The sequence below is a fragment of the Musca domestica genome, unplaced genomic scaffold, assembly GCF_030504385.1.
Source record: "Musca domestica strain aabys unplaced genomic scaffold, Musca_domestica.polishedcontigs.V.1.1 9, whole genome shotgun sequence".
NCBI classification, from domain to species: Eukaryota; Metazoa; Arthropoda; class Insecta; order Diptera; family Muscidae; genus Musca; species Musca domestica.
In genome coordinates this window covers 16018403-16032597 of record NW_026712435.1, presented here as the reverse complement: position 1 = coordinate 16032597, position 14195 = coordinate 16018403, and the positions used below count along the sequence as shown (strand labels likewise).

Genomic DNA, 14195 nt, shown 5'->3' with positions numbered 1-14195 from the left:
GAATTGTCAAAACCAGTCATGGCATTCTTGAGTTATAAGCGTAGTAAGTAACATAACTTTCTTTTGAAAATAATTCTTTCGTTTGTATCCTTCTCTGAAATGATATTATTCGCATAGTTAAACTTACCGAAGAAATACATAAAATCTAAAAATAAAAACACTTCACATCATATTAGAATTCATTTTTTTTTTTTTTTTTTTTTTTTTGATTTAATCCTTTTCTTTCAAAAGACAATTCCAAATTTGTCTGAATCGTTAAAATCAGACCACCTGTTCGTAAGTTATAAGCGTAGTAACTAACACAACTTTTTTTTATATATTTAGATTAAATAATAAAAACGTATCATAAAGTTGTATTGCCATCCGTCTAATCATCAATCCATTTTCACCTTTTCCACTCAGCACTGCATTGTATATATGTGTCTTTAAGCCATGTATATAGATAAAAACTAAGTGTGAGTATATTGTATCTTTACTGTTCCATTTGGGCCTTAAGTAGGGTAAAAAATTGATATGCCGTTGTCATTAGCTGCAACAAACAAAAAAAGGCCAAAATAAATAGAAATCGTAGAAAAATTAATAGCGTTAGCCAAGATTTGACGCACTACTTCTATGTGTAGTCGTATGTAACGGCTATTGCAGACATTTAAAAACGAAATATATGCTCTTAATAGAAACTCACATTTCCATAACTTTCCATGGATATGGTGAAAAATTTAAATGCTGTCAAATGTGAAGGCCTCTGAGAACGGGCTATAGCCAATACCAGCATACGTTGATAACGAACATCAGTCCAATACCATTCTTGACCGATTAATGACTCGCTTACTCGGGAACTCTGGAAAATAAGAAACAAGTAAAAAAGCTTTAAGTTCGACCGGGCCGAATTTTGAATACCCACCACCATTTGGAACGAACTTTGCAATTTTCAAAAAATTAAAATCCGTTAAAAATTCTGTTGAAATCTTAATAATACCGAATATAGCTGTTATATTAATGTCTATACGACGACGTGGACCAGCATAGGCAACATTTGTCATAAGCCATTACAATATTCAAATGCGAAACTTGAAAAAAATGTCGCTAAAATCATTCAAATATCGAATATTGAGAGGTACCGTTATGTGGGGGCTATACAAGGACGTGGACCTACACATAAAATTTTCTGTCAAAGGTTGTAGTGTCCAATTCTAATTTCAAATAACAAATTTGAAAGAATTCCGATGAATAATGTCGCTCAAATATCGGGAGTTACCATTGTATGCGGGTATACGAAGATGTGGACCTGCACAGACAATTTTCTGTAATAGGCTGTAATATCCATTACGAACTTCAAATACCTAACTTGAAACAATTCCGCTGAATAGTGTCGCTAAAATCATCAAAATACCGAATACCGGTAGGTACCATTATATAGGGGCTATAGCAAAACGTGCACCTACATAGGCTATTTTTATTACCAAAAGTCCTGAAGATATAATATACAATTGAGTAATTTTTTTCAACCACTTCATTTCCTTCGGAAGCTAGACTGCAACATTTCTAAGCCACCCTTCCGACAGCTGTTAAAAATATTCCAGTGACAGCTCATTAAATTGTTTACAAGCGAACAAAAGCATTTTGGTGAGAATTTTCCAGAAAAAAATGTATTCGTGATGGAATTAAAGTGTGATACACAAGTGGCTGTCGTTAGATTACTCCAGGATTTAAATGTGAATACATTTTTTGTGTCTCGTACCATCACTCGTTACCGTGATACTGGTAGCGTAGTCCATCGCCAAGGAAGTGCACGGAAGAAATTAGAAACATCAGCAGAAATGATTCGAAAAGTAAAGAAGCGACTTGGTCGAAACCCGCGTCGCACTGGCCGGAAAAAGCCTCGAGAGCTGAACATATCACAATATTCCATTCGGAAAATATTGAAAAATAAGCACGAGGTAAAAACATTAAAATTCTAAAAAGTGCAAAAAGTTACACCTCAACAGAAAGAAAATAGACTCAAAAGAGCTAAACAGTTGCTTCACTTGGCCGAATGTAGTGAACTGCCGAATTTGGTTTTCTCCGATGAGAAAACATTCGTGATTCAGCAGTTTGTAAACAAACAACATGATCGTATTGACTTGTCAAGGAGGTCAGCAAATAATGTGCACCTTCGGTTCGCCACCAGGACTCAAGCGCCGGGTATGGTGATGGTGTGGGCCGTCATAACAGTTGACGGTCTCCGCTATTATTCTGGAGGGTGTATTAAAGCCTTGAGCAGTTTTTTATGTCACCCTGTATATACTTTGTGAGATAAAAAATGTATATTTTGAGGTGTTACAAACGGAATGACAAACTTAATATACCCTCCATACTATGGCCGAGGGTATAATAACATACACACAAATATAGCTGGAGGTACATTTAGCATAAATCTTTGAATGCTCCTCCGTAAAATAACAAAGGAGCGTGGGGTGAAATTAAATTAAGTCAACCTCCTTTGTTTTCTTACGACGAAGCCAGCCAGTGTCTTAGTCGAAAAAAATCTTCTATGTTCCTGCTAAGAAGGAGCAATAAGAAGTAAGCCTAGGAACATACATAAATGCATAAAATGTAACATGCGCCTGTTGTGTGTGAGCGAAACTTAAAAGCAGGTAAAAAAACTCACTTCATTTTTCTGGACGTTTTAGAGCATGAAACGTTCTTTGTGTTATCAAAATTTAAAAAAAAAATTAAATGGTTCGATTTTTGAAATGGGGTTTTTTCAGGCAGCTCGAACCGTTGTCTTGGTTCGGTTCAGTATTATCTTTATATAAAAGAGTAGTTGGCTGGAATTTTGAAATTTAAAGAGGTGGTCTTGGAAATGTGTACTACAAGTGCACGACAAGTACTAAATCGTACCATATTTGGTACAATTTGGTATTCGGTTAACAGATAATGCTTGAAATCTGACATTTCGTATTAGGGTCGCTGTTCATTTGTAGCCTGGACATATGGAGGTAGTTTCGGAAATATGTGCTATAATTGTACGAAAAGTACTAAATAGCATTAAATTTGGTATTGTTTGAAGGGATAGGGATGGAATCCTTAAATTTAATAAATTTATCGGGTGAAGGAGTAGAGATGTTATTCTGAAATTTTATATAAATGTCACAGTCTGTGTCTGTTTTGTTAAGATATGGAGCTGACTATAAATTTACTAAATGGTACAAAATCTGACAATATTGGAAGTTAGCTGGAAGCTGAAATCGTGAAATTTGATATTTTGATTACTGAAGGTATCCGTACTTGAGATTTGGCGGTGGCGAAGAGTCCGATATTTGAACGAAAAGTACTAAATGGTACTACGGGGGATGATTTTAATATATATTTAATAGAGCTGAAATCCTGTAATTTAATATATAAGGGTTACATTGGTGTCTGTGGTTAAGATATGTAGCTAACTCCAATTGTACTAAATGGTAATAAATTTGGCAATAGGGAAAATTACAGAGCTAAAATCCTGAAATTTGATATTAAGACCATTGTTGGTATCTGAGGTTGAGGTATGGAGATTGTTTTAAAAATCCGTTTAATTGTACGAAAAGAATCAAATGCTACTAAATATTGGGTGAAGACATAGAACTGAAATTTGCTATGGCAAAAATGATCGGTCAAAAATTCTTCTAGGTATCTGCGCCTTAAGATATGCTATGGAACTGGCTGGAATGTAGAAGTAAGAAGACAAAATTTCGTCTTTTAGATTAGATAAAATTAAGGTTTTTATACCCCACACCACAAAGTGGTCAGGGTATTATGTCTTTGTGCATTTGTTTGTAACATTCAAAAGGAAACGAGACAGACCCATAGTTCCTTTTAATGATCTGCATAAAATCACATTCTTAGTCGATTTATGCATTTCTGTGAAAAAAGTACAGTTCGTATTTATTACCCGATCCAGATGAAATTTTCCAAACAACATTTGTTTGGCCCAAGGACGAACCCTATTGAAATTGGGGATAATCGGTAAAAATTTATGTATATATATCATCGTCCGATTTGTCTCTTATTGTGCACCAAACGTGTAATATCAGCCCGAATAGTATGCAATTTTGCACATACAACCAAATTAGGCCTGAAAATAAGTATGTCAAATTGGAAATCGTTTCAGATATAGCTATAACTCCCACCCGACTTTAAGACTTTCTTTACTGGTTTTTATTGGCTTAAGTCATCGACTACCTTCTTTGTAAAAGAAGATATTGGTGTGTGCATGTATAAATTATGGACTGACAGCATATTTTATACTTGCACCTCTATTGTTAGTTGTTTTCCTATAGTAACCTCCTTTATGAGAATTTATGTGACGCATACTTACTGAATCCGGTAAAACGAAAACCTACTATTATACTTACATAGTCCATCAATAAGTTTCCAAACATACAAATATAGTAAACCTGAGTGGATGCTGATGTAAAAAAGCCCACAAATTTTATCATATCCAAGCCAAATTCCGAACCTTTTGTTATTTGTATTGAAATCATGACGATAATTAGTATGGAGATCATATAATTCAACAGAATCGAAATACTGAAAACTTCATTTACCGTTTCGGCAACACTGCAATGGAATATTAAAAACACAAATATTTTCATAAATATTACAATAATACATATTGAGACTTTCAAACAATCATTGCATTTATACCGTACTTTAATAAGACCAGGAAATACTTAAAAGAAAGGTAAACCAAAGAAGTAAAACAACAGGAAGTTCAGCCGGGCTGAACTTTGAATACTCTCCACCATTTGGAACGAATTAGAAAATTTCCAAAAAAAAAAAATAAAATCCATTAAAAATTCGTTTAAAATCTATAAAATACCTAATATAGGAAGGTGCCGATATATGGGAGGATATACGATATTGTGGACCTATTAAGATTAATCTATGTCTGGGTGTAAAGTACTCATAAGGAACTTTTTGTGTTAATTTTCAGATAATTCCATTGAAATAAGCGGCTAAAATTATGAAAATACCGAATATCGGGGGGTACCGTTATATGGAGGATATATGATATTGTAGACTGGCATACTAGCTTCTAGGCTCAATTAGGTCGCATGTGCCGAATTCCATCCCATTTGGGCAAATATTAGACGTTTGGTGCACAAAAAAGGTAAATCGGGCGAAGTTATATATTGGAGCTATAGCTATATCTGATCCGATTTCGATCAAATTTGGCATACTTATTTTCAGGCCTAATTTGGTTGTATATGCAAAATTCCATACTATTCGGACTGATATAACACGTTTGGTGCACAATAAAAGGCAAATCGGACGAAGATATATATGGGAGCTATGTATAAATTTTTACGGATTATCTCCAATTTCAATAGGGTTCGTCCTTGGGCCAAACAAATGATTTGTGCAAAATTTCATCTCAATCGGATAATAAATGCGACCTGCATTTTGTTCACAAGAATACATGGACAGGCGGACGGACTGACATGCATAAATCAACTCAGAAAGTGATTCTATGGAGATCCTCAAAAGTAACTATGGGTCTATCTCGCTTCCTTCTCCATGTTACAAACAAATGCACCACTATGTGGTATAGGTTAAAAATATTAGTATTGGCAATATTACAAAAAAAAAAAAAAAAAAAAAAAAAAAAAAAAAAAAAACAAGTAAAAAGCTGTTAGTTCGTCCGGGCCGAACTTTGAATACCCTCCACCATTTGGAACGATTTTTGAAATTTTCAAAAACAAAATCCGTTAAAAATTCTTTTAAAATTTTTAAAATACCGAATGTATCCGTTATATTAGGGCCTATACGACGACGTGGATCTGGAGATTCAAATGCGAAACTTGAAAACAATTTCGGTGAATAATGTAGCTAAAATCATTAAAATACCGAATATCGGAAGGTACCATTTTATGAGGGCTATACGAAGACGTGGACTTACATTTTCAATACCAAAAGTCCTGTAGATATAATATACATTTAAGTAAAGTTGTATCAACCTTCTTCATTTCATTCGGAAGCTAGAGTGATTTCCACAGACGGACGGACGTCGCTAAGTCGACACAGAATTTTATGCTGCTCAATAATATATGTACTTTGTGGGGTCTTAAATGTATTTTTCGAGGTGTTACAAATGGAATGACAAACTTAATATACCCTCCATACTATGGTGGAGGGTATAACAAACATCTATATTAAATTGTATGCGAAATCATAAATTCCATATTCATCTCAGGTTTCTGGTTGAGAGGAATATTAGATATAAAGCAAGTTGTAAAGAATCTACGACCTGTTTTGCAAATGTCACAGATAAAAGTATTAAAAATTGTGACCATTTGTGGGTGAGGTACCTTAAGGGGCTCGCAGATATATATCGTCTTCACAATAGATCTTGAGTTAGCAAAAATGTTTGTCTATGTGAAATTTAAGGAGAGTTGGATGCTTATTTTGCTTTCTTTTGGAACGAATTTGGAAATTTTCAAAAACTAAGATCCCGTAAAAATTCTATTAAAATATTAAAAATACCGAATACAGCCATTATATTGGAGTTTCTACGACGTGAACCTACATAGGCTTTGTTTGTCATAAGCCATTACCATTTTTAAATTCGAAACTTAAAATAAACGGTGAATAATGTAGCTAAACTCATCAAAATGCGGTATATAGGGAGATACCGTTATATCAAAACTATACGAAGACCTGGTCCTGCATAGACAATTTTCTGTCACAGGCTGTAGCATCCATTACGAACTTCAAATACGACATCTCAAACTATTTCGGTGAATACTGTACCTGAAATCGTCAAAATACCGAATATAGGGAGGTACTGATGTATGGGGCCTGTACGAAGACCTGGACCTGCATAGACAATTTTCTGTCACAGACTGTAGTTCCTATTACGATCTCTAAATACGTAATTTAAAACTACTCTGGTGATTAATAACGCTAAAATCATCAAAATATCGAATATCGGGAGGGAATGTTAAATGGGGGCTATTCGAAGATGTGGACCTGCACCGACGATTTTCTGTCATAGGCTGTAGTATCCATTACGTACTTCAAATAACAAATTTGAAACATTTCTGGTGAATAATGTCGCTAAAATCATTAAAATAACGAATATCGGGAGGTACCAAAACGTGGACCTGTACAGAAGATTTTCTGTCATAATCTGTAGTATCCATTGCAAACTTCAAAAACCAAATTTTAAACGATTCCGATAAGTAATGTCGCTAAGATCATTAAAATACCGAATCCTGCAAACCAAACATCCTGCATACATAATATACATTTGAGTAAAATTTTATAAACCTTCTTCATTTCGTTCGGAAGCAAGACTGATTTCCACAGACGAACGGACATCGTTAAATCGACATAGAATTTTATGCTGATCAAGAATATATATACTTTGTGGGGCCTAAAAATGTATATTTCGAGGTGTTACAAACGCAATGACAAACTTAATATACCCTCCATACTATGGTGGAGGGTAAAAGAATAAAACATATTTTGAACTTACATATTCAACAAATTATGCCGTTCCAAAACAATTTTCAGTTCCTTCATATCTTCCTCATAATTCCGTGATTTGAAATTTTCAATGCGATAACAGATATAATCGTACTGCATTATGACCAAATATATTGTGCACATTAGCAACATATCGGAACCGACGAAATAGCACGACACCGTAAAACCACCAAGGAACTGGGAAAAATAGCCGACGACATAACCAATGCCGGCAGTTGCATCAAATGGGTATACCATAATGTAGGGTGTGCGAGTAACAAACTCCGAATCCGCACTGGTCAGATATTCAATTGTCGACTGGACCAAGGGAAAGGCAATGAACATTATGGCAATACTGCAGTGTTGAATGCTCATGATCTTGGCATGACGCATAATATAGCCGTAGTTGTGGGCCAAACGAAATTCTTGACGTTCCTTGAGTGTTGCCGGAAATATGCCCTCAATATCCTTGAGAACGGTGTAGAGCTTCTTGCGACCAATGGCCACGGAAATGGTTTTGCAACAACCATTCATGGCAAACATGAAATAGAGAATCCACTGGGTTGCCTGCATCGTATCGACGAATTCGCCAAACACACAGAACAAACTTTTGGCCAAGAAACAACCGATGAAATTGATGCCGAGCAGCAGGAAGATACACTTCTCCTTGGTGGTCATTATATCATCGGCATCCCATTGAAATATCTTTATGCCGACAGCGCTATAAAACTTCAACGGTAGACGTATGAAGTCGAACAGAATTAGAGAATTATCCGTTTCCAGTACCATTGCAATCGGGCTAAGGGAACACTTTGAATGATGTGGAAATGCCGAAGGGCTAGTTTACCTTGCCATTGAAGGATTATGATTTAATTGATACATTGTTAATTTGAGAGTACTCTTAATAATGAGTCTATTTGTAAAGATATATATAATTGGCTTTTATGGTTTATTACAGAACGAAACGGGGAGGCTTTCTAATGCCTTTTTTTTTCTTTTGTTCAATGTTTGCAAACAATGCAGACAAGTTCGACAACAGGTGTGTGATATAATTACAATTCACAATGTATGATCCAACCAATTAATGGGATTGAAATTATACTGCAAAGAAAGTGTGTGTGCGATTGTTATATCCTCTATATTAAGTTCGCCATTCCATTTGTAACTCGTCGAAAGAATTATTTTAGATCTAACGAAGTATTGTTACGAATATTACCTTCATTATATAATTAATTGACCTTTTTACAAATCTTGTTATTAAATAAAGGCAAATTTGCTTCCCGAGAGGTTTTAATACCCTACAACATTATGTATTGGAGGTATTATAAGTTTGATTGGGCTAAAAATTATGTAACATCTCGAAACATTGGTTTCCCGCATAGGAAAGTATATATAGATCTTCCCAGCTCGCCGAGCTGAGTCGATCTAGCTATGTATGTCCGTCCATACGTCCGTCTGTCCATGTTAATTTGTAATTACTCTACAGGTCGCAATTCACGAAATTTAGAATGGAGGTGGGGCTAGTGCCGGAATAGAAGCCTAAGCCTAAATTGAGTTAGTTTAGTTAAAACTGACCAAAAACGGAAAATTTTCCTGATTATGCAGTTGCTCTACAGTTCGCAATTATAGACCAATCGAATAGGAAATTAGCATAGGACTAGAGCTTTGGGCTGAGCAGGGGTTTTTCAATTGATGGTCATCGGGTAATATTTAGTGGGTGAAAAAGACAATAATATTTGTGCTACATAAAAGTCAAATTTTCCATTACACGGCGAATATCCCGATGAAGTAACAAATAGACGAACAGGTCAATTCTGACCGTTATGTAAATGCCGATAGTAAATATATCGGATATACAGGGTGAGAATAAAAAACTGCAAAAAAAAAACTTCAGACTACTGCCATTTCAAGGCCACTCGTCCGACAGCTGTTAAAATTATTCCAGTGACAGCTCATTATATTGTTTACAAGCGTACAAAAGCATTTTGGTGAGAATTTTCCAGAAAATAAGTTATTCGTGATGGAATTCAATCGTGATGTTGTTATTTCTTTATATTTGGCTGGAAAACCATCTTTAGAACACTCCAGCATTTAAATGTGAATAAATCTTTTGTGTCTCGTACCATCGCTCGTTACCGTGATACTGGTAGCGTAGCCCGACGTCAGGGAAGTGGACCGAAGAATACAGCAACATCAGCAGAAATGGTTCGAAAAATAAAAAAGCGACTTCATCGAAACCCTCGTCGCAGTGGCTGAAAAATTACTCGTGAGCTGAACTTTTCGCAATATTTCATTCGGCAAATATTGAAAAATGAGCTCGGCGTAAAGCGATTGAAATTCCAAAAAGTGCAAGAACTTACACCGCAACAGAAAGAAAGTAAATTCAAAAGAGGTAAAGTTTCTCTTCGCTTGGCCGAAAGTGGTGAAATGCCGAACTTCTTCGATGAGAAAACATTCGTTGTCCAGCAGCTTGTAATCAAAGAAAATGGTCGTGTTTTCTTGCTAAAGAGGTCAGCTGAAAATGTGCACCTTCGGTTGGCCACCAGAACTCAAGCGCCGGCCATGGTGATGGGCTGGGCCGCCATAACAGTCAATGGTCGCTCTCCGTTCTTATTAATCGACCGTGGCATCAGAATAAATACCGAATATTATCGCAAAAATATTCTGGAGGGTGTATTAAAGCCTTGGGCACGCAAACATTTAGGCAGCAAACCTTGGACATTCCAAGAGGACTCAGCAATATTGCACTCGGCAAGCGCCACCCAAGAATGGTTACAAAATGAGGTTCCTCGCTTCATTTCCAGCGCACAATCGCCACCAAAATTTCCGGATACCAATCCATTAGACTATTGTGTCTGGAGTATTTTCAAAAGCAAGGTTGGCACTAAAAAATATCAAAGTGTCGATCACCTCAAGCAAGTGCTTCGCCGGGAGTGGGCCAAAATACCGCAGACCAACATTTGGTCAGCGTGTGGCGTTTTCATTGGCCGTTTTAAGGCCATAATTCGTGACAAAGGTGACAAATTCGAACAAATCTAAACTTATTCTAAAACTTGATGCTATTTCCGACATTTTTTGCTTTCATTTAATAAAATTTAAAAAAATTTAAAAAATATGGCATTTGACTTTGTTGCAATATTTTTATCTCACCCTGTAGATAGCGAAATATATACAATGCGTATGTACAAAGGAAGGGGATATTAACTAGAATGCATGTATCTCACGAATGGCGGGACCTATTTTGACAAATATTGTCAATTCAGAATTTGACTTATAATATTGAAGTGTACGTTTTGTAATATTTTTTTCACCTCACAACACAGGTTGGGGTTATTATATACAGATTGCAATTATCGTCCGATCATCATGAAATTTTAGGGTAGAGTAAGGCCTATTGTTTTCAAAGATCCCCGCAATACATTTAAGGGTTGAAATGGACCAGCAACTAAAAAAGTTAAAAGTTTTGCAGCCGATATAAAGATCACAAATAGAAACCAAATGGACCACTACTTTTGTGTGAAAAAATACCAACATTACTTACAGATGAAGTCCGAAAAACACAAAAGGCGAACTTACGGCTTTCTATTCTGATTTCGTTGACGAATATATCCTAATATCATAGACAAGCAAATCATATAGATGAGTCTAAATTTCAAATGAACCAAAAACCAGAAAAAAATGTCCTGATCACACAACTGAAGCCAATCGACACGCCTGAGAAGAGAATTAAGGTCTGGGAAGAATTCAAGCATTTTGGATGACCATTGAATTATATTTAGCTGTAAAATGGACCACAACAACCAACAGCACGACGGAGTCTGTAAATATTTGGCAAATGTCCCTGGTCGAAAAGCTAAGCTAACTTAAAATGCGAAATCTAACATATTATAGTGTTGTAGGATATCACATGGTCGGCCCCACACGACTATAGCCTTTGCTTACTCGTTTCTGCTAACTTGATTAATATATAACTCATCGGTCCACTCCTTCTGGTACCTACCTTAAAACATAACAATTTTGATAAACACTTAGTCGCATATCGGTCTTCCAAACCGACTGATACTTAGTTTTAAAGACAGGTATGCGATTAATTGTTTATAAAAATCTTTATTTTTTTAAGGTAGGTAACAGAAGGAGTGGACCGATGAGTTCTATATTCATACTAGATCTAATGTCAATAGTGCATTGTATGCTCATCGGAGAAAACCAAATTCGGAAGTTCACCACTTTCGAACAAGCAAAGCAACTCTTAAGCTTGTTTGAGTCTATTTTCTTTCTTTTGCGGTGTGCGTTCTTGAAATTTTTGAAATTTCAATGACTTTACCCCGAGCTCATATGTTAATATTTGCCGAATGGAATATTGCGATATGTTCAGCCCACAAACCATTTTTCGGCCATGCCACTGCGACGCGGGTTTCGATCAGTCGCTTCTTTACTTTTCGAAACATTTCTGCTGATGTTGCTGTTTTCATCCGTCCACTTCCTTGACGTGGGGCTACGCTACCAGTATCACGGTAACGAGCGATGGTACGAGACACAAAAGATTTATTCGCATTTAAATGCTGGAGTGCTCTAACGATAGCCACTTGTGGTTTTCCAGCCAAATATAAAGGAATCACACTATGAGGCTTGAATTCCATCACGAATAACTTATTTTCTGAAAAATTCTCACCAAAATGCTTTTGTACGCTTGTAAACAATATAATGAGCTGTCAATGGAATAATTTTAACAGCTGTCGAATGAGTGGCTTAGAAATGACACAGTCTGAAGTTGGTTGTAGTTTTTTCATCTCACCCTGTACAGTTCAGCAGTTTATTGAAAAGCATAAGGATTGCTCCGAAAAATTTGCGAAACCCAAGGCATTCAAATCCAATAATACGAAATATTGCTCGATACATGTTCTGGATACAATTTTTCCCAAACAAAAAATTTTCTTTCATGCAATATATGATTGTTATCAAATTCACTACCAGAAGAAACCCATATATTTTCTTAGTGTATAGGGTACCAGAATTAGCCGTAGAACAAAAATTTACTGTTTTTATATATTTAACAAAATAATGGCAAAAAAAAATATAAAAAGGGAAGACAGCGAGGACAAACCACTGTTGAAGTTAGGAATTTAGTAATTAAAAATTACAAAAACCATAAATCACTAAGTGAGATATCTGAGGTAGTTAAAAGAAGCCGATCTAAAGTTCAGCAGAGAATGTAGAGAATAAGCCAAAATGGCAAATAATAAAATATTTACCATAAGTGATGGAAAGTATATTTTACGGCAGATTAAAATTTTTGAGTGCACCGAAGCTCACAAAAATTGCTGAAAAGGATTTGGGAAAAGTAGGTTGCCCTCAAACAATAAGATATATACTGTATAAGTCAAACTAGACATAAACCTCTAATCAGCAATCGAAATCAAAAAGTAAGATTGCGATTTGCCAAGGAGCACATATCAAAAATTTTTTCATTTTGTAAGAATGTGCTGTTCACGAACGAGACCAAGTTTAACCTTTTTGGTTCAGATGGCAGATCTTATGTATTGAGAATGGCAAAAATATGAAGCCTACAGTGAAGCACGGTGGTGGGTCAATAATGGTGTGGGGTTCATTTTCAGTCTCTGGAGCTGGTGTATTGCATTTTTTTTAGGGGATTTATGGATCAGACTATGTACCTGAAAGAAAGTTTGCCACTGTGTAAGGAAAAGCTCGGCCTTGGGGAAGATTGCTATTTTTATCAAGACAATGATCCGACACAAGGCTTATAAAGTGCGGTCATGGCTGCTATATAATTGTCCCCACGTCATGGATAAATCCCAGGCCAGACATAAATCCAATAGAGAATTTTTGGAGCTATCTCAATGGAAAAATCCGCCAGAATACCATATCTTGCAAAGAAGATTTGAAGAAAGCTTTGTTGGAAAATCTTGTTAAAAGTACGCCGAATAAGCTACAAATGGTAATAAAAGGTAAAGGAATGCATACAAAATATTAATGTCTGGCAATACTTTAAATCATACGAAGTGTACGAGTTTGACTTTGGCATTGAAATATAATCTCTTTTAATATTTATTTATTTTTTTACTTTAAATGAATTAAAATGTTAATTAAAAGTTAAGTTTACATAGTGTACTAATAAAATGTAAAAAAACATTTTATTGTTAATTTTGATTTTTGGAAATTAAAAAAAAAAAACAATTTTTCTTTAGTTGTACGAGTTTCGCTTGGAGGTACTGTATTTATACAAGAGTAGGCTCTAGAAGGAAAAAATATCGCGCAAATCACTTAGAAGTCACACTTAAGCGATAGAAATCATTTTTCAAACTTTGCACAGGCTTTTGTATTATTCTTAACATGATTGATGTTACAAAAGATATATATTTGTTCTCATTTGCATATAGACCTAATATATTATTATCTCTATAAATTCGTCGACCAAATGTGCTCTAATTTAGATGATGTGAGGTATTTTGAAGGACTCAAAAGCCTTTTCATACGACAAAAAATTACTACAAAAGACCACTTTATGATTTATTTGCTATTTCCCAGTACCTCTCTTTATTCGTTATATCATCGTATTTAATAAAATTTTTTAAACCTCAATTATCAGTATTGTAAAGGTAGAATATATCCGTTTCATTTAGGTATAAAAATATCAAAATGCGTCCTTTGGCATGTTTTTGTTATAATTTCTACCGAATGAACCGTAA

General features: G+C 35.3%; 1 protein-coding gene across 1 annotated transcript; it reads right to left on the bottom strand.

The window, feature by feature from the left end:
* Positions 1 to 324: 324 nt before the first annotated feature.
* LOC101890140 (putative odorant receptor 92a) lies at positions 325 to 8297 on the bottom strand. The gene is made up of 4 exons (XM_011293435.3): positions 7499 to 8297; positions 4374 to 4578; positions 683 to 838; positions 325 to 529 (listed from the first exon to the last, which is right to left on the bottom strand). Exons 1-4 carry the CDS (start codon positions 8275 to 8277, stop codon positions 473 to 475), a joined length of 1197 nt encoding a protein of 398 aa, XP_011291737.1. The 5' UTR covers positions 8278 to 8297; the 3' UTR covers positions 325 to 472.
* Between the last annotated feature and the right edge of the window lie 5898 nt (positions 8298 to 14195).